This window comes from Pteropus vampyrus, unplaced genomic scaffold, assembly GCF_000151845.1.
Source record: "Pteropus vampyrus isolate Shadow unplaced genomic scaffold, Pvam_2.0 Scaffold23, whole genome shotgun sequence".
NCBI lineage: Eukaryota > Metazoa > Chordata > Mammalia > Chiroptera > Pteropodidae > Pteropus > Pteropus vampyrus.
This window is the reverse complement of record NW_011888804.1, coordinates 9,249,220-9,269,516: the sequence shown is the minus strand read 5'-3', so window position 1 is coordinate 9,269,516 and position 20,297 is coordinate 9,249,220. Positions and strand designations below refer to the sequence as shown.

At 41.2% G+C, this 20,297-nt stretch overlaps 2 protein-coding genes across 2 annotated transcripts; one reads left to right on the top strand and one right to left on the bottom strand.

The window, feature by feature from the left end:
• The first annotated feature begins 628 nt into the window (after positions 1 to 628).
• COQ5 (coenzyme Q5, methyltransferase) lies at positions 629 to 14,465 on the top strand. Its single transcript, XM_011355878.2, has 7 exons — positions 629 to 868; positions 3,109 to 3,258; positions 5,379 to 5,600; positions 11,244 to 11,350; positions 12,788 to 12,876; positions 13,505 to 13,616; positions 13,695 to 14,465. Exons 1-7 carry the CDS (start codon positions 667 to 669, stop codon positions 13,794 to 13,796), a joined length of 984 nt encoding a protein of 327 aa, XP_011354180.1. The 5' UTR covers positions 629 to 666; the 3' UTR covers positions 13,797 to 14,465.
• Positions 14,466 to 16,668: 2,203 nt separating this feature from the next.
• DYNLL1 (dynein light chain LC8-type 1) lies at positions 16,669 to 19,079 on the bottom strand. Its single transcript, XM_011355877.2, has 3 exons — positions 18,922 to 19,079; positions 18,555 to 18,692; positions 16,669 to 16,996 (listed from the first exon to the last, which is right to left on the bottom strand). The coding sequence occupies exons 2-3, from the start codon at positions 18,684 to 18,686 to the stop codon at positions 16,859 to 16,861; spliced, it is 270 nt and encodes an 89-aa protein (XP_011354179.1). The 5' UTR covers positions 18,687 to 18,692; positions 18,922 to 19,079; the 3' UTR covers positions 16,669 to 16,858.
• Between the last annotated feature and the right edge of the window lie 1,218 nt (positions 19,080 to 20,297).

The following is a 20,297-nucleotide window of genomic DNA, read 5'->3' as shown; positions in this document are numbered from 1 at the left end:
AGATAGATAGATAGATAACCAGAGCTTTCTTTTCCGTTTATGTACTCCTAGGTTCATAAAATAGAAAGACCAAAGAACAATCTTTCCTGTTTAATTTTTTAGTCTAGCCAATGTTTCCCTCAAGAATGGTCTGCAAATTCTTTGCATCAGAATCACCAGCAAAGTTTGGTCAAATAAAGATTCCCAGTACCCATACCAGATTTACTAATTCAAATTGTCTGGTATTTCGGGCCCAGGAATCTACATTTAAAAAAATCAAACCAGGTAATTCTTATGTGCACCAAAGTTTGCGAGAATTGCCTTTTACCACACTGTACTTCAGTTCCCCCTTTCTTCACCAGAAAACAGGAGTTACTAGCTATTTGGGGAGTTAGTACTGGTACTAATGGTTGGCGAGATTCAGAGACATAACCGCTGAGATGCGAGGGGGTGGGCGGGCTCTCCCTAAGGTACGCTTATTCCTGGTGAATTCTATATTCATTTGAGAAGAATGAGAAAGGATTTCAGGTACTCAAAGACTGAGTAGCCTCCGGATTCCAGAGATCGCGCACAGCTCCTTAATATCAGGTTTCAGGACGCGTTCGGTTAATAATGTCTCCAGCCGGCCGCCGTCGGCCGTCTAGTGATGCAACGCAACGCACTGTGCGGCAGCTGTCACCTGTCAAGATGGCGGCCCCCAGGAGTTGCGCTCTATGGGGCTACTGCGGCCGTGGGTGGTCGCGGGTGATGCGGCGCTACCGGTTCCCCGGGCTTCGTAGCTCCTGGCCGGGAAGTCCGCTGGGTGCGCGGCTCTTGTCCCAAGAGAAGCGAGCAGCGGAAACGCACTTCGGGTTTGAGACTGTGTCGGAGGAGGAGAAGGGGGGCAAAGGTGAAAGAGGCGAGAGGGTGGATGGAGGGATTTGACTGTCTACGATCTAGTTTCTTCTGCCCAACTAAGGGTTGATTTAACGGCCCGTTAGCTCCGATGCTCTAGATTGTGCAGTCAATCCTCAAATCCAAGGAGTCCCCCCAGCGTGACCCTGCAGAGCTTAGACACCTCCTCTTTTTAAGCAGAGTAATTGTCACTAAATCCCATTAATTTAGCGTCTATAGCGTGACGGGCACCGTGCAGACGTTTTCAATTCTCATTTAAACTTCTTGATGGTAGGTATTGTTATCCTCATGTTACACATAAGGAAACTTAGAGGTTAAGCAAGAACTTGCCCAATTTAACATAGCTAGTAAGTGGTGGAACCAGTATTCCAATCCATTTTGGTCTGACTACATAGCCCGCATTCTTAACCTCTTGCTAAAGGGACAAGTCATTTTTTATGGAGAGGAAGAAGGAAAGTATTTCTTTGTCTCAGCTTTCAAATTTGCCAAGTAGGAATAATAGTAACCATTTTTTCTTTATTTTTTTATTTTTGTTTATTTTTTTAGAGTTCTTGTGAGGATTAGATGTTTTCATACATTAAAATTAAAGTATTTTGAACAATGCCGGACACCGTAATTGTTCAATAAATATTAGATATTATTGAGCAGTTTCTTTGAGTCCAGCACTGTGCCACAGTCATGGAAAAGGAAAAGAACTGTTGTAAAACTCCCAACTGTGCCATTTTTAATGGGTAAGGTATTATGCCCATTTTTCAGATGGCTAAGGTGAGGCTCTAAGAGCTTCCTTCACTTAGCCTATGGTCACCCAGGAAATACAAGAAAGAGCCTGCAATGGAATTTCCGATCTTCTTAAAGAATACTACATTGTATTACCTCTCACCTCAACCTTACTAAATACATAGCTCTTCTGTAACTCTTTGAATATTGAATTTAAATTAACATTTGTTTCACTGTGAATCCTCAGAAAGCTAAGAGAGTGGCTCATTCATGTCTATATTTTCAGTGCCTGATGCATATTAAGAGTTTGATAACTGCTTGTCAAGTGAAATAAGTGGAGCCAAGTAAAACAGTAGTAAACTATTGAGAACCTGAAACCTTTTAAAATACTTTACATTAATTTCTATAAATATAATCCAATGAGGTAGGACTATTAGCCTAGTTTTCTAGAGGAAGATACTGTTGAAACAGATATTAAGTCACTTGCCCAGATTCTGCTAGTAAATCACAGAGCTCGCATTTGAATCTAGATGGGCTGCTTCCAAAATAATGATGCATAATTTGTGTTTTGTGCTTTACAATATATAAAAAACATTTCACACAATGGCAAGCAGGAAGGATTTACCCCCTGAGCTAAACATGACTTGTGTATTTGAGACCCAAGAATGAAGTACAGGCAGTACTTCACAGTGATGCAGGATGGTAAAAATGACCACGCAAGTAACGGAAATTCATGCATGTCCGAACTACGCAAAGCTAGGAGTGCTTATACAACGTGTGTTGAGCTTTAGTGTCCCTCAATCCCCTCAAAAGATGTTCAAAAGAAAAAAGCAAGCTTGGAGAATAGGCATTCAAGAGTAAAGTAAAGGAGGAGCTCTATGGTCCACTGATCCACAGAGGACAGTAATGTTTCGATCTATTGGGCACATTTCATCTGAGGGACTAAAAATCATCTCTTCATTACCTAATTCAGCCTTACTGCAACTTTAAAGTGTTTTGAATGGTAATTACCTTCTCTCTCCAGCTAGACCAGATTTCACATTCTGCCTTGATCCTATGGAGAAGATTCATGAAGACCCTGCAGTGTGACTTAGCCTTGATTCACATCTTGCCATCCATCTGCCCACCAAACTGTCCCCGAGGTTTTTCTCAGTGTTGCAGGCAGAGAAGAGCTGAGGCCTTCCCATCCATTAGAAAAATACCACACACACACCATCCTCTAAGAAACAGAAACCTGTTTAGTACCAAGTATGTGCATGGAATGATTATGAGTTAGTGGTCCTAGATAAGATAACTAAGACAGTAGAAAATAGGCTGATTTCTGACATGAAGCAATATAAGTCTTTTCTAAAAGAGGTAATGTTAAAGCGTACATTTGGATGTCAAGCATTATGGCTTAGGTTCCCTTGCAAAGACAGGCAATTTCAGAGGGGGAAAAGGCTTCCTCTGCTTTCATTTAGGACTTTTCCAAGTTAATCTTGTCAATAGCACAATTGTATTGTATTTCTCTGTTGTCAGTCTATCAGGTGTTTGAAAGTGTGGCCAAGAAGTATGATGTGATGAATGACATGATGAGTTTTGGTATTCATCGTGTTTGGAAGGATTTGCTGCTCCGGAAGATGCGCCCATTTCCTGGGACCCAGCTGCTTGATGTTGCTGGAGGCACAGGTAATGTCCATGTCAGCATCCTTGGGTACCACTGAACATCTTTTGCAAATATTGGTTTCTCTTGTTGGAATGAGCTAAGCTCGTCTACCATTATTCTAAAGATGATAGTTGAAAATCGATACACTTCTAAGAAAAGTTTACTCTTTTTAACTGAATGTCGATCAAAAGCACAGAATATCAGCTTTGTGCTTGTCACTTTTCTAAATTTCACAGGATTATAAAGTAAAAAGGCCATTTCACCAGTGACATTTCACCATCTAAGTGTTTTACCTTCTGTTTAACTTTTAACCCACTTTCCCTCTTTCTCTGGGTGGGGAGAATGCCTTTTATCTTATTATATAAGCTTTGTAGGCAGCCTCTTCTCTTAATACACTATCACCTCAAATATCAAAAGTTTAGTTGTTTATGCATGTTCGTTACTTTGTGAACACTAGGCATTTGGGGAGAAAAATAGGTTTCTAAAATGCATCTTGGTAATATTACATGGTTAATGAACATGTTAAGTTACGTTAGAATAAAGTATAATGACATAATATGATCATCTATACCAACAGAATAATATATAATAATCTCCATATTTGAAACATGTATATGGGCAACTTTGTTGGTGTTGTCCTCTCCCCAAATGGAAGCTCAGAAGGCAGTAGGATACCTTGCTCAGTGGAGGACAATTTAGCAGAATCTATCAAAATCTAAAATGTTTATAATCAAGGATCCCACAATTCCTATTCTAGATATCGAGTCTAAAAAAAAAATTTGCACAAAGATAAAGCTGCAGGAGGGGTTCAATCAGAGCTGCCTACATCTCTAGTATACCATAACCAGTAGTATTTCTGCATGCTGACAACTTCCCATTTAGAAAATGTAATTAAGAGGTAATCCCATATATTTAAAAAAAGACATTTTAAAAAGATATAGCTATAAATACACTCACTGTATCACTTTTAGTAGTAGTAAAAATTTAGAAATAACCTATTTATTCCTCAATAAAGAAATGGCTTTAAATTAAGATATATCCATTCTATGAAATATTATGAGGAAAACCTATAAATACTTAACAGAAAGTTCTCAAAGACATGAGGTGGGAAGAAAAAGAAAATGAGTTGTCTAACAATGTATATAATATGATACTCATTTGTGTTTTTCAATTGTTTCATTTGAGTACATATAAAAGTATTTAAATATATAGAAAGGTGGCTGGAGAACACCTAATTGGATGAAGAGACTGGAAAAACTTAAGGATATATTTCTTGCAAATAGTGTAAGGAAAACCAAGATAAGGAAGCAGCATTATAAGAAAGGAAATGTGATCCTGAAAAGCATTGGGTTTGCCCAGTATTTACTTTGTCACAATAATGTAAACACTTGATTTTCAGCTTTTGGACTCAAACCATCAACAAAGCACAGAAGACTTAATTATAGCTATAGAACACAGAAAATGTTACTAGTCTTGACGGAGTAAAAGTACATATAAAAGAAAGTTGAAGGGAGTCAAGAGATACCATCTATAGTTGATAGAATAAGAAAGAAAATATTGATTAGTTTATTACTCTAGGTTATAAAAGTATCTATGAGGAAAGCTTATATGACTATATTGAGAAGACAGAGGGATGCACAGATAGGGTCAGGAAATCATTAAAAATTTGATAAGTAAAAAAATAGCTCTAACCAACAGAAGAAACAGCTAAAAGAGTTGGGAAAGATGGTCTCTGGGAAACCGAACTAGGAGTGGAGGTGGCGGGACAGGGAATTGTTACCTGTAACTATACCCTTATGTTATTTTCATATATCATTATTAGAAAAGGACTAGAAGGCTGCACACTAAGCCCATAACACTTGTTATGTCTGGAGAGGGTGTGGACAGAGAATGAGACTTTCATACTTTATTCTTATGTTGAGATATTGAGTCTTTTATAGTAAAAATATGTCCATGTATTACTTATATAATTTTTTTTAAAAGTTTCTTTAAGAAATCTTAGAAATTAAAAACTTGCTGTTAAAAAAAAAAAAAAAACAGTTCCTGTAGGGATGAGTACCTTTGTTGCCCCCTTTGGGTTTAGAAAATGCTGGGGTTTTGTTTTTTTTATGTTTGCATATTTCCTTCTGTTGGCTTCCCACAGGTGACATTGCATTCCGGTTCCTTAATTATGTTCAGGCACAGCATCAGGGAAAGCAGAAGAGGCAGGTAAGGGCCCAGCAAAATTTATCCTGGGAAGAAATTGCCCAAAAATACCAGAATGAAGAGGATTCCTTGGGTGGTTCCCACGTCGTGGTCTGTGATATCAACAAGGAGATGCTAAAGATTGGAAAGCAGAAAGCTTGTGCTCAAGGATACAAAGCTGGTAAGTTCTATAGCAAGTAGACACAGAGGATATGTCTGTATGTTTTTAAAAAAAGATGGAATATGGAAAATGTTGAAGTGCTTTATTTTCCATCTTTCAAAAACTTCTAGGTAGACAAGAGTTGAAGATAATTTGTGCGGGTGAATCCAGTTTGTATGGTTATGTACATTATTACACCAATCTAGGGAGTTAGATATCAGTCCTATGTAATGGTAGAGATGACCAAAGCCCAGAAGAGTAACACAACTTAAACGGCGATCCGAATTGGAGCTGAATCTTCAGATCTCAGCTCCTGGACTGAGACAGAAGTTTTGCTTGCAGTTCCCAGCAGGTCCCGGATGACCCCAATGTCCTGCTCTTGAGCCATTCCATTCCCCTATTAGTGCTAGGATGGTTTGATTGATGTGGAAGCCAAGCAGATACACTGCCCTTAAAGAAGGGACTTGATCTTCAGCCACAGGAATGCAGTTAGCTGACAATCTCCAGTTCTTAGTGCCTTTAAACCCTGCCTCAGCTTTCCAGCCAGGCTCTTTCCTGATGGCTGAGCTCTAAAGCGTTCTTGGGGCCTGGACAGTTCCCAGGTAGGACTCCTTGTTCCTGTGCTCCCTGTCCATAGGCTGAGACTAGCATCAAGGTCTAACAGCTTTCCCCATGCTTCCTCTTCCTTTCATCTTTTCCTGGTTTCTGCCCCGCCACCTCCCCACCACAAAAAAAACAAAACAAAAAAAAAACTTTTTTGCTAAAATGTTTATATTCTAGGATCCCACAATTCTAATTCTAGAGATTGAGTCTAAAAAAAGCCCAAAAACTTATACAGAAAGGGTTCAGTCAGAGCTGCCTACATCTTCAGTGTACCATAACCAGTAGCATTTCTGCATGCTGACAACTTCTCATTTAGAAAATGTAATTAAAAGATAATCCCATATATTGAAAAAGATATTTAAAAAAGATATAGCTCTATCTCGGCATCAATTTTTCAGAAGGCCCAACTGATAAAGTCGAAGAAACACCCGTAAACAGTACAGCAGGTCCTGAACTAATGTTTCTTTGTTTGTCATTTTGTTATAATGTTGATGAGGAAAAAAAAAAATTCACAACAGGGCCACTGTCTGTGTGGAATTTGCAGGTTCTCCCCTTGTCTGCGTGGGTGGGTTTTCTCCAAGGACTCCAGTTCTCTCCCACATCCCAATGTTGTGCACATGAGGTGAATTGACATGTATAAATTGTCCCAATCTGAGTGAGTGTGGGTGTGATAGAAGGGTGTCCTGTCCAGGATTGGTCCCACCTTGCACCCTGAGCTGCTGGGAGAGGCTCCAGCTACCTGCAACCCTGACCTGGAGTAATCAGGTTAAAAAATCATTATCTGACTTGTTTTTATTAATCTTTCTTAAACGATGTATAGTTCACCTTTATTTTAATATTTCTTAAATGATGTATAGTTCACATTTATTTTAATTTTATTTTAATATTTAATATTTAACATTAGAAGTGTTTCGGGTCTTTATTTAGAAGTTCTGTGATGTTTTCGTGACCAAAAATATACCGTTGGAACTTAACTCTTATTTTATATAAATTAGCCTATGGTAAAATTGGTTTCGTTATACATGATTTCTCTTAAAATTGCAGTTTCCAAGAACCTATGGATGATGTTAAGTGAGGACTTACAGTACTGTTAAAACTTCCCTACACAGCGCTCTCAACAGCTGATACGAGAGTGCTTGCATATTTCCGGGAACTCACTGCAATCTCAGAATGGATTATTTGTGCCCTAGCTTAAAGATGTACTTTTTACATTTGGCTTTCTGTTTTTTTTTAATACTTCGAATTACTACTCCTCCCGCCCACCAAATATTTTCAAGTAGAAGTAATGATCCTGGCAGCTGCACCATGTTTACCCAGCTTTTCAGAGCTGCTGGACTGTTGTCTCCCATGCTGGCCAAGCTCTGCAGGCAGCCACTGTGAGCCGCAGTGGCAGTGGCGTACAACAAAGAAAACAGAGTCCCTCAGGTCAACATCAGCACTTCTCTTCTCCCCGTCCCCCACCAGGAGTGTCTGTGGTTATTTTAACTCAGTTCTTTCTCCTCCTCCTTCCCCCACCCCCAGAAGGAGCTGCCTATAGGAACCACAACTCACTTGGCCCCCAAAATGAAGGGCTCTTTTGTTAACCCTCAGCAGTGACCAGAAGGCAGACAGTCGCTGGTGTTTTTAGACAAAGGCACTATGTTTCCTTACTCCTACTGAAAACGTGTCCCTTCTCTGTGGTGCTCAGCCATATAAAATGGAGAACAAAGACAGAAATGATAGGCGACGTTCCATTTCTGGGATCAGCTCTTCTGTGGTATAACTACTTGCCCTTCGAGCTCCCCTAACTGCCGAGACAAAGCCACCTGCAAGGAGTCCTTAAGTGCCGCCTAGTACAGTTGTCTTTATCTTTCCTCCTTGCTTTATCAGTCTCCACTAACAACGCCTTTGTGTATATATATATCATACAAAAATAGTTGAAACTAAGTAGGAGTATCCTAGTAACTCTTTAATAAATGTATAAGTTAATATGTAAAGGCATTTTTATGTGTAGCACTGTTATGTGGGTTTTTTTTTAATGTTTATATATAGCACTTCCTCCCCAAATGGAAGTTCTGAGGACAACAGAACTTGTTGCCTTGTATTCCAGAAGTGATATATTTGAGAGAAAATCTGGATTTCCAAATTCAAAATTCTGGAAAAATTCTGGAAAAATTCTGGAAAAATAAAGTAAATGTTACCCATAATCCCAACATCCAGAAATATTAAACTCTTCAATATTTTAATAAATTTCCTTCATATCTTTTTTCTAATCATTTCATTTTTGTAAAATTAAGAACATAAACAGTTTATATCCTGCCTTAATTCAGAATTGTATTATGAGATTTTTCCACGTCATTAAAAATTCTTTAAAATCATTTTTATGATATTCTCCCATATGGATGTTTCATGAGTAATATCAGTCTACCTAACCAATAACCAATTGATTTGTAATTTTTTTAATGTTTTCACACACAGCGCAATATTTTTAATCTTTATTTGTAAATTTTGGCATGCATTCATTAATTTTTTTTTTTTTACTGACTATATAACCTTGGACAAGTTAAACTCTCTAAATCTCAATCTATGAAATGGAGAAAATAATAACGATCTCATAATAGGAGGTACTATACAATAGCTGTTAAAAACACAGGCTCTGAGATAAAACTACTTGCATCTAAACCATCTGTGTGACCTTGGATAAACTACTTTAACCTCTGATACTCAACTTTGCTCACCTGAAACATGAGGATGATAGTAACAACTATCTCATGGAGTTGATCCGAGGATATGATAAGATGATGTATGTACAGTAGACCTCTCCTTATCCATGGGGAATATGTTCTAAGACCCTTAGTGGATGCCTGTAACCTTCAATTATACTGAATCCTATATATACTATGGTTTTTTGAAACATACCTATGATAAAGTTTTAATTTACAAATCAGGCACAGTAAGAGATATCAACAATAACTAATAATAGAACAATTATAACAGTATACTGTAATAAAAATTATGTAAATGTGGTCACTCATTTCAGGAGTCCGTGCTAAAGTCTTCCTGTAGGCTCAGTGCTTTCTCACGCAACACGTTGCTGTCAGTCGGAACCCATTTCTACTCATGTCTTCCACCCACAAATTTAATGCCTTTTCCATCTTAACTAAGCACTTATCATGCACTGTGGCTATAACTTTTGCAGTTTGAGGTACGACAGCAAAACTAGCATGAATTTCTTTTTCCTTATTCACAATTTCACGGATAGAAGATTTGTTCTTATTTTAGATCTTAGCACCCTGGCATACTTTTTTTCCCTTTCCTTATTAAATGGAAGATGTTCACTTTCACTTAAAGGAAGAACTTTATGGCTTCTCTTTGACATATCCAAATTGCCACACTACTCTTGTTCCCCAGGGCCATTATTAAGTAAAATAAGGATTATTTGAACACAAGCACTGCAATACCCCAGATGGCTACTAAGTGACTAACAGGTGCGGAGCACATATACTGTGGAGGTGCTGGACAAAAGGATGATTCATGTCAGGGGCAGGACAGAGCAGAACAGAGTGAGACAGAGCAAGGTTTCATCCCATTACTCAGAAGGGTGTGAAGTTTAAAACTTGCAAATTGTTTATTTCTGGAATTTTCCACTTAATGTTTTTGGAGCACAGTTGGCCACAGATAACTGAAACCACAGAAAGCGAAACCTTGGATAAGGGGGCGCTAATTGAAAAAGGTAGCACAGACCCTGCCATCAAAGGACTCAGTAAGCAGTAGCTATGGTGATGTCATCAGTGTCCTAAAAATCAAAAGAGCTGGGTATGCTTATTTTCAAGGTTCTTCTTAAATACTGCTAGTTTGTTTTACAGAAAGGTTGTTTTCATTTGCCTTCCACTATAGAATCTTCCTTGTATATCATATTATGTCTAATTTGCTGCAAATTGAATAATGTTAAAGCAGAATCAGGACCCTAGAGGACATAGCCACCCTGATGGGGGCTCCCTTAGGTGTTTTCTGAATTCACAACCACCAGACTTGGGGGTCTAGACACTTTGATTCTCTATGACACCAATGGAACCAATATAGCAATGCTAAATTCTGTACTTAGAATTCTCCCAATGACCTTCTAAAATAGGTACCATTGTTAACTCCATTTCACAGATGAGAAAACTGAGGCAGAGTAGTTTATTCAAGATTATACAGCTAATAAATGGTGAAGCTAGAAACCCAGGCAGTCTAAACCTCAGGATCTGGGCTCCTAACCACAGTGCACTATACAAAACACTTAGATGGGTAAAAATTGCTTGAGAGCAGGCATAACTAAGCAAGCATCAGGTTTTACTTAGAGCCTTGGGCAATGGACTTCCCCTCAACTTCAGGGATACCAGCTCCAAGTCCTCAGGATTGGAGAATACCCATGAAGACAGTGGCTAAAGAATCCAAGGGAGAAGACAGGTGTGTGCTGTTTCCTGACACCACTTTTCCTTTGGATGTTGCTGTTTCCCCTTAAGAACTGGATCTCTGAAGGCAGGGCGTCTCCTCCCATACATTCATGGTGTGTACCCCCAGGCCTGGTGCCCCCAAGGCCTGGCACCCCCGGCACACTCAGGGGGCCTGGCACACCCGGGACCAGTCGTACCCGGGGCCTGGCGCACCCGGGGTATGGTCCGTCGCTCCACCTGGGACGTGAACCCAGGACCTTTTGCATGTAAAGCAGATGTGCTAACCACTACACTATGGAGCCACTCTCCTGACACCACTCCTGATACCAAATGTGTGGTGTTTGCCCAGCACCAAACAGTTCTCCCAGTTCTCCCATACCAACTAGGTGTCTAAGAATTTGATTAAATTCTGACAGTTAACTACCCAGAGTTAGCATCAGATTCTACAAGTTCAAGGCTCAGCCCCACAAGACTGCCCCCACTTCAGAAGCTAGCTGCTAATGGGGTGTCCAGGCTGCCCACACTTTTGTTGGCTGACTACACATTCGGGGGTTCCTACAACCCCCTCCTCAGGTTTGGCAGTTTGCAGAGTGCAGAAGAGACAGCCACCCAGACTGAGATTAGAACTAATTTTCTCTTTCAGGACTTTCTTGGGTATTGGGAGATGCTGAAGAACTGCCCTTTGATGATGACAAGTTTGATGTTTACACCATTGCCTTTGGGATCCGGAATGTCACACACATTGATCGGGTACAAATGGCTGCATCCTCAGCTTGTGTGATTCTCAGGATATTAGTTCCCCTGGAGTAGCTCTACAGTGAATGAGGAAGGATGAAGAGATTTTTCTCTGGGCTCAGCTCTTGAGTAAAATGACAGTTTCAGGCTTAGGGACCTCAATCCTTTAAGTTGCCAGTATTCTCAGTCACAAAATTGATAAAGACCAAAACCATAGAGAAAGTCCCCACAGGAGCCTTTGTTGTTTGGGTTGGTATTTACATCTTTGATACTATCCGTCTTGCTCTGATATTTCATCTGTTTCCTCTCATTTGTGAAGCCTTGTGACCCCGTGAGTTTGCAGATCACAGGCATTTCCAAGGCTGACGCAGAAAAAGGCACTCATACACCATTTTGGCAGAGAGTAGCTAGTAAACTCATGGTTCCTCTTTAGAGAGAAGAGAATGTCCAGCTCTTAATCTAATGCAACTCTTTTTTGTTTCTACTTTAATATTCTGTCCAAAGCATTTGAAGACAACGTGCGAAGCACCAACCAGTTTTGTTTCTGTAACGCAGGCTCCAGTTGCCTGATTCTCCTGCTCTTGGTAGGACATCCTTTATGGTGCTTTTAGGTTGGTTTTTATGACCCATCCTGTGTCTACAGCCAGTCATTACTTCTTTTCATTAAAAAATTTGGAATGGATTCAAAGTTCGAAGCAAAAAAGAGTGTATCAGTGAAAGTCTTCCTCTCACCCTTGCGTCCCAACCATTCAGTTCCTCCTCTCCCTTCAATCGCCAATTTCTTGTGTATCTTTGTCTTTACAAAGATGTGTTGTATGTAGTAAATGTATTTATTCTATTTTCATACAAATATTAACATATAGAACATTTTCTCATTACTTTTTTTTTTCCTCAAAAATATATCTTGGAGATTATCTTGGAGATTTTTTCTGTCAGTATATAAAGAACACTGGCCCTTTCTTTTATCATTTCTCAATAGCTTCATAGATTCCATTTGTATAGATGTTCCATAATTTTACTAGTCTCTCATTAATGGTTAAGATGCTTCTAATCTTGTGCTGCTCAAACAGTACTGCAACGAATAACCCATATACATGTCATTTCCACAGTAGAAGCATTTCTGTAAGATAGATTCCTTGAAGTAAAATTACTTGATCAAAGAGGACATCCATTGTGATTTTGATAATTCAAAAATTGCCCTCCATGGGGGTTATACCAAGGTGAGTCAGTTTAGATTACTCCAAGTAACCTCTTCATGGGCAGCAGAAGGCCTATAAAAGTTAGGATAGTTTAGGGTTATATCTGTTGTTATAGCTTCCCAACTGAGGATGAAAAAAAGAATCTGTGGGAAATAACTTATATAATCCCCACAGAAGCTGAAGTGGTCTTGGCCTCATGGAATTGAATGAGGTCTGCTGAGGAGTGTGTTCTCTTATTCCTTTTCTTGCTCAGGCACTCCAGGAAGCCCATCGAGTCCTGAAACCAGGAGGACGGTTTCTCTGTCTGGAGTTTAGCCAAGTGAACAATCCCCTCGTATCCAGGTTGGCATTGTTAACGGGGCTGGATTCTTGCTGTCTAGCCAAGGGTTTCCCATCCCAAAATAGACAGAGAGTAGCCAGTAAGCTATAAGCATGAACCTCATAGTTCAGAGTCGCAGACTCCCCGAGGCTGTGACAGTGCCATCTAAGAGGTCAGCCAGTTCTGAATGACAATGCCTAGGCCAAAAGAGTCTCAAACCAGCCACTGGAGGATCCAGTCGGTCCACAGATATTTTGGTCCACAAATAAAATATCAGACTCCTGGTATTTTAAGAAGTTGACTTAGATGTCCATAATTTAAAAATCAGGAAAGTTTACATAAAAATCTGAATTTTCAGCTTCACTTGAGAAATCAGATATATGGCAACACACTGAGTAAGCCATATTCCCACGTGGCAATGGTCAGAGTTGAGTAGTAACTGCCCCTTCTTTATTTTTATAGTACTTCCTAACTGTACCTGTCACCACATCCTCAATACTCCTTACTGATCTTATACCTGGCCCACTTCACTTATTTTAGGTTCTTGCTTGACCCCTATATTTAGGCATTTGTTTATGATCCGAGGCTTAGATCTTCTTGCTTCTTATCAAGGGGCATGTTCCAATCTTAATCTTTTCCCCTTTTGTTTAGGCTTTATGATCTCTATAGCTTCCAGGTCATTCCTGTCCTGGGAGAGGTCATCGCAGGAAACTGGAAATCCTATCAGTACCTCGTTGAGAGTATCCGACAGTTCCCATCTCAGGTACAAAACTTCTGTGGCTTAGGACAAATACCCTAAAGGTGAAATCCAAAGATTGCTATATCTTCCTTTGTGTTGTAGGAGGAGTTCAAGGAGATGATAGAAGATGCAGGTTTCCAGAAAGTGACTTATGAGAGTCTAACATCAGGCATCGTGGCCATTCATTCTGGCTTCAAACTATAACTCCTTCACCATCCTGGACCGTGAACCCATCACATCCTGTCAAATGCCTGCAACTGAAGGATAATCAGGCTAGTGAGACCAGCAACAGAACATCTCCTCTCAAGGATATGTGCCTTGTTCAGGTGTGGCCAATCTCAAAGTGGAAGAAACAAATTCCTGTCACTTTACTGGAGCTTTCATTAAGAGTTGCTTTAGGCCTTCTCCCCATGGCATTGTGTCAGTATCTTTTGCTCAATTTTCCTTCTAATTTTTCTCAGCTGTGCAATGTGTGGTTAAGGTAAAACCAGCACTAAAACTCAGTTTTGAAGTGTTTGTAGTTTCTCTGCTGGTGCTGCCTTCTAGGGGGATAATGATTCATTTGAAGCTAATGATGATTTGAACCAGAAAACTTCCTAACTGTAGCCGAGTCAACCTTTCAGCCTAGGACTGGTTGAGAGCCAAAAACCAGGCCCAAGTCAGAGGGCTAATGATCATGACTATAATTATGTGCTGAACCACTAAATGAGTTTACAATTTGTACGATGGTTTTTTTTTTTTTCTTGAGGGGGTATGGGAAATATATTTGTCATGTATCCTGTGCTCTTTTACCAAAAGCCACTTTTGTGTCCTCAGTGCCTGTCGTGAAAACAACTCAATTCCTTGTCAAAAGAATAAACGTTGAGACTGATATTGTGTGCCATCTGTAATTGAAAAGTAAAAAATAGAAAAAAAAATGTAACAGCAAACTCCTGCTTTCATGTCTTACATAGGGAGCTTGTCAGAATACATTTGAAGGGTTTTATAGCCAAAAAAAGTTTAATAACTTTATCTAGCCTAACTCCCTCCAGTACTCAGGGGCAGAGGAGGGCAGAGCTCTCATATCTCTAATACAGTCACTGATGTTTAAATGAGGCCATATTTTGAGTGTGGATAAAGCTTAAGGTTTTGTGGGGTCTTGCTAAGAAATTGCATAAATCAACCTGTGAGTTGGCTGGCAGTTTAATTGTAAATAACTTAGTTCAGGGCTATCTGAAAAGGCTTGATATGCTGCCTCTTGGCCCAGTAGACAGTAAGGGTCATTTATTCACCTCATTCATAAGACCTTGCCCTGTCACTGAAAAGCTTCCAGATAAAGCTATCTATATGTAACTATCTCAAAGAACAGCAACTAAGAGCATTTAATGAAATTCTAAACCTTAGAAAAGCTGTAGCTTATTTTGTTGTCAGTCAGCTGAAGCCTATTGGCCTTTAAAATTAACAAGGAGCAGGCACTTGAAAGAACTTCATAAACCATCAACCCAGTCCTATCTCCAAGGCAATGTAGTTTTCTCACATCAGTATCAAAAAACAAAAGTTAAAAGCTGCCACTTCCTGGCGGTAGATATGGATCTAATCAAATCAGAACTCCCAATGTCCAGTTGCTTGTGGACTTAAGTCAGCTCCAGGGTCTGTTGCTGGAGACCGTTTCGAAGTAAGGTTAACGGAACAAGATTTATACAGCTTTGGAAGCCAAATTCCTTTTGGGCTTCAAATAGAAATATAGCCAGGTCACTAAAGAGGGAAGGGAGACCGTAAAAAGATTAATTATGGGAACATTTTCAGTCCACTTATATAAATACAAACCCAAATCACCCCAAATGCAGTACATCCTTCTTTCCTGCAGAAAGGAGAAAAACTTCTCCCATTCTGCCACAATAAACAGTAAAACATTTTTGCCTTTTTACCCCAAAACTTTCCATATCCTAACATAGCTTAACTTCGCTGAGAGTCCTAAAACCCCAAGTTCTGATAAAGAAAAATAATCTTCCAAAGATGTTACAGACCTAACACTGCTTTTAAGATGGAGTCATTACCTATCATTTCAAATCCATTTTCCCCTTCTATGTAGCAATAGCTTGGCTGCTCAGAAATCCTAATTGTAGCTGACACACCTAAGACCTAAAACAAAAAGGCTTACCTCATGTGAACACTGAGCATAAGGTAACTTAAAAGCCAGGACCATCCTTGGAACTTCAAGTCCAAGAAGGGTTTGGGTTGTTTCGGCCTCTAGAGTATTTCCTTTTTACCTTCAAGAGCCAAGTCTGCCATATTTGCTTTTCTTAAAAGACAAGTCTTCCTAAAATTTGTACCAGGAAACCTTTAATGAAGGTTACTTATCCAGCCTTAATTGGGTCTCTTAATGAAAGCCTCAATTCACATTTAATTGGGTTTCTGACCACGGCCAGTTGAAGCCCAGCACAGCAGGCTTAGACATTTAAATTCCTGCAGACTTTGTTAAAAATCGCTTGTAAGGCTGCTGCTCAAAACCTCTCATTTTCCCTTTTAAAAACACCTGTAATCTTTAAGGTTATCTTTTTGGAGCTCAGCAGGGAAAGGGGATAGCCTAGAGCTCAAATTTCTCATTAGCCAACTTTGTTATTAGCTAATTTCCATTTTACAGCCACAGAAAGCTTATGTGAAGTTCTACCACACATTGACCACCACCACCTAAGGCCTAAGGCCCAGAACATTCTATAGCAACATCTAACAAAATGAGCACTTGATAGTATTTATCAGATTAGGAGTAAGATTTAATACAAGTTTCTCTGACATGCACTTCTGAGTATTATTCTACCATGCACAACAGCTGCCAACAGGTGAGAATTAAAGACTCCAAAGTACTGAATAGGCTCGGCTACCACATCCCACAGAAACTTACTTCAAGGACTCTCCCCCACTAACCTAGTATGGGACCTATAGGCCATCTTCACCCAGAGTATTTAAACAAATTGTAACTAACACACACTTCTCCAACAGATTTATTATTATTATTATTATTATTTTGGAAAGGAATGGATTTTCAGGAGAGAAAACATGGGGCAGAGAGGTATGGAATAGAAAATAAATACAAATGTAAGCTGTTTTGCTAATTGTTTTATAACCACAACAAATGAGTACAGAGAATGCCCTGTACAAAACACAAAGGTTCAAGATCAAGGTGTTCCTTTAGGCAAGGCTGAAGATTTCAGTCTCTGGTATTTGGAATTTAGGCTGCAGTCCTTGTTTTTGGATGGATCACTGGGTGTGTAGCACAGTCCATGCTTTTAACCAGATTTGAACAGAAGAATGGCCACTTGGCCCAGGTAGAAGTAGATGAAGTGTTTGGTTTCATGTGTCACGTAACTACCGAAGTTCCTCCCCACGATGCAGTGCCAGGTGGGGTTGTACTTCTTGTCAAACTCCTGGAGGGCAGGGAGGGGAGGAAAAAACAACAGAATTTTAGTGCTAAACCAGAGTTTACCTCCTGGGTAAGCAAAGCCTGTAGGGGCAGAAAGAAAGAACGTTAGCATCTGCAAATTCTTAGAATGCAAGAATGTTTCCCAGCTCCAAGTCGCCTACATAGTGCATTAATGCAAACATACTTGCAGTCTGAGCTAAGCTGAGAATGGGGGCTGGGAGGTAAAAGGCAGAAAGGGCAGCCTCAAAGACAGGGTGCTTTGTTATCGTGGTATTCCATGGTAACTCTATCTTCATAACTTCTGTAATATTCTTATTCATTGATAGCAGGTGACTTGAACAGTTCTAGTTTATCATGTTCTCATGTGTAAACAGAAGAAACTCAACTATCTCCCTACTGTATGTCATGCACCCCAAAATCCAAGAAAATGATAAATACCCCATTGGAACTCATTCCTTAACTGCACTCTGGTATCACTGATAACGAGACTTCAAAAAAGACAAAGTTTCCATTGGTATCTAAATCACTGGGGGTCAAAATTTAAATTTTAGGGGACAAGACACTTTACACTCCACTGCTCCTTTAAAAAGAATGCTGGAAGCAAAACCTGACAACCACCTGGTCATATTTTCCCCTTAATTTCAGTTTCAATAGTCCCCCTTTCCACATCTATGCTAATGCTAATCCAGCACCCAGTCCACGAGGATAGTAAATTGCAGGAACAATTTTCCCCTATTCTCCCTACCCCAAAAGGCTCTGGGGACCAGAATGGGCCTGTTAATTTCACTAGGTGACTATAGGGAGGGGCCAAATCTAATTCTTTTCTATAAAATTCTTACAAGTCTGTGGAGAGATACACAAAATTTGGCTACTTTCATATGGTATGCAACGTGAACATCTTTTAGATCTATTACAAGAACAACATTATTACAAACCAGACGAACGCACTGATGCGTTCGTCAAAAAAGGTGTTTATTTTTGTTCCTTCTGAAATCTTTCATCTCATTCTCCACTGGAACCCTCCCACGGCTTAGGCTGCCAGCTTTCTTCCCTTCCAGAAAACAGAGCTGGAGAAGTTGGCAGTTCTGCCAGCTCTCTTCGGATTGTCATTTACTAAGCCCCCACCCCAGGCCTCAACAACCACCACCACCCACTTTCTCTCAAGTGCCGACTAAACTCCCCACTGGAAGGCTGGCAAGATCCCCCTCCGGCCGGGCTGGAAACACCCACGCAGCTCCCCCCTTCGGAACACCCAGATGGATCCTAAGCGCAGGAATCATGCAGAAGGGGAAACTGCTGCTCCCTGATCCTAGAAACCGTTGCTAGGTGGCGCTTTCCCCCGCGGAGCTGGGTAATAAAAAAACTTGGGGCGCCGAGGTTCTGGTCTTCCCAAGAGGAGCACAGAATTCACTTGCGTTCTTTCTGGAAACCTCTACACCCGAGCTGCCCTGAGTGTCCCCAGGGTTCTCTGCCAGGCACTCTGGGAATGCATGATCCGAGAGAAGAAACTTAAGTCGTGACTCCCCGCAGCTGCGCGCAATCAGCCCGAGCCCCATCCTCACCTTCTTAATATGAGCCGCAATGTCCTTCTCTATATTGTATTTCTCCAACGCCTGAGTGGCACACTCCACCGAGTCCTGTTGCATCTCCTCCGACATATCGGCATTTTTGATCACCGCCTTTCGGTCGCACATGGTTATCTAGGGGGAGAAGCCCGGGCAAGGGATGAGGAGTTGGTGTGTGGGCTGCGCCTGAGAAGCACCAGCTCCCCTGGCCCACTCTGCCCGCCCCATGCCATCCCAGGATGACGCCCCCCCCACCCCCCACTTTTCCCAGGTAGCGCGGGCTGCGCAAACCGAACGGCGGGAGAAGTCCCGCGGAGAACGAAACCAGTTAGCGAAGCCCCCTCTGTGCCCCCGAGTCTCTCACAGTGCAGCAGGGGCTGGCCGACTGCAACGGTCTCCTGGGGGAGGGGCTGGCAAGGCTCAGACCCAGCGAGAGATGCCGTCGCTACCTAAGCCGTGGCGCATCTAAGGAGCCCCACACCAGCCGCCGCCGCCTAGTGCCTACGCTCCGCCCTGCTCCCGCCGGCCCCGCCCCCCACAGAACATCTCTATTGGTTTGACGCAGCCACCAGGACTCTCCCATTGGTCAATGGGTTCAATGGTTCCCTCAGGATCTTTCTCCTGCATTTTGTTGCAGACCACAATGCACCGCTCGTGGCGTCGGTTGCCCCGGCAATGGGCCGCACGCGGTGAGGCCCACACACCGCGAAGGTGGAGCTGGGGCGCGGTTGTGAGAACCACCCAGCGGCTAGAGGGATGCGAGGGGACCTTCTACCCAAGCCGAGGGAAGTGATTCCAAATTTACGGAGGTTGTCCCAAGGTTTGTTCTCGTATAAGGATAGTCCGATCCATCCCAGGTAGAAGGATTTACGGATGCTGACTGAGGTGGCCAATCCCTTCACTGGAAGGTTCTCTCTGAAGCAGGGCCGATTTCCTAGGCAAATAACCAGTGCAGTCGCAGAAGAGGAACCCCAAGGCTTGGTTTAATGTTCTACTGTATCATTCTCGAAATTCTTTTTTTTTTTTTTAACAAGGGACCCCACATTTTCATTCTGCATTGGGCCCAAAAAATTACGTAGTCAGTCCTTCTTTGAAATATTGGGGAGTGGTTCCTCAGTACTAGGAGAGGGTTTCCTTATGAATTAAAGGGTTATCCCCAAGAGCAGGATCTCCCTGCTGGGCAATGCAGACCTCCTTTAAGGGGGTGGGGGGCCCTCTAGATGAATTTGAAATTGCCGATTGGTGTGTGTGTCCAGGGTGGGGCTTCTTGCTCCGATGAGGCAGCTTTTTTCTGTGTGGGAGTTTCTTGGTTGGGGATTTATCTCTACCGCGGAGCTGCCCTAAAGAATAGAAAGGCATCCCTCAGAAGTATTTCCTCTGGCTTAGGGAAGCTAACCACTAAGTGGTTAAAAAAAGCAAGGTCTTGGGGGTTTAGAGCAGAGTCAGTTCTGGATTTAAATCCCAGCATTGTTATTTACTAGCTGTTTGAACCTCAGTTTTTGATCTTTAAAGGAGTGTAAGTATAAAAGGAAAACACTTTATAGAGGCATGTTGAGAGTATTAAATGAACTAATGTGTTTGAAGTTCTCAGCACAACATGTGGGACATAGTAAGTGCTTAAAGAATCTTATCAACTATTAGTTTACAGAACTGTCCCCAAAAGTCACAGCAAGATTTAGAACCACCCCTTAAATGCCTGTAATGTGCTTTTGAACTTCCATTAACAAATTATCAGGGTAA

Coding starts and splice junctions, on each gene's coding strand:
- COQ5 (XM_011355878.2), top strand. CDS start 667: ATGGCGGCCCCCAGGAGTTGCGCTCTATGGGGCTACTGCGGCCGTGGG. Junction 869..3,108: donor GGAGGAGAAGGGGGGCAAAG/GTGAAAGAGGCG, acceptor CTCTGTTGTCAG/TCTATCAGGTGTTTGAAAGT. Junction 11,351..12,787: donor ATGTCACACACATTGATCGG/GTACAAATGGCT, acceptor TTTCTTGCTCAG/GCACTCCAGGAAGCCCATCG.
- DYNLL1 (XM_011355877.2), bottom strand. CDS start 18,686: ATGTGCGACCGAAAGGCGGTGATCAAAAATGCCGATATGTCGGAGGAG. Junction 16,997..18,554: donor TTGCGGCTCATATTAAGAAG/GTGAGGATGGGG, acceptor CCTGCCCTCCAG/GAGTTTGACAAGAAGTACAA.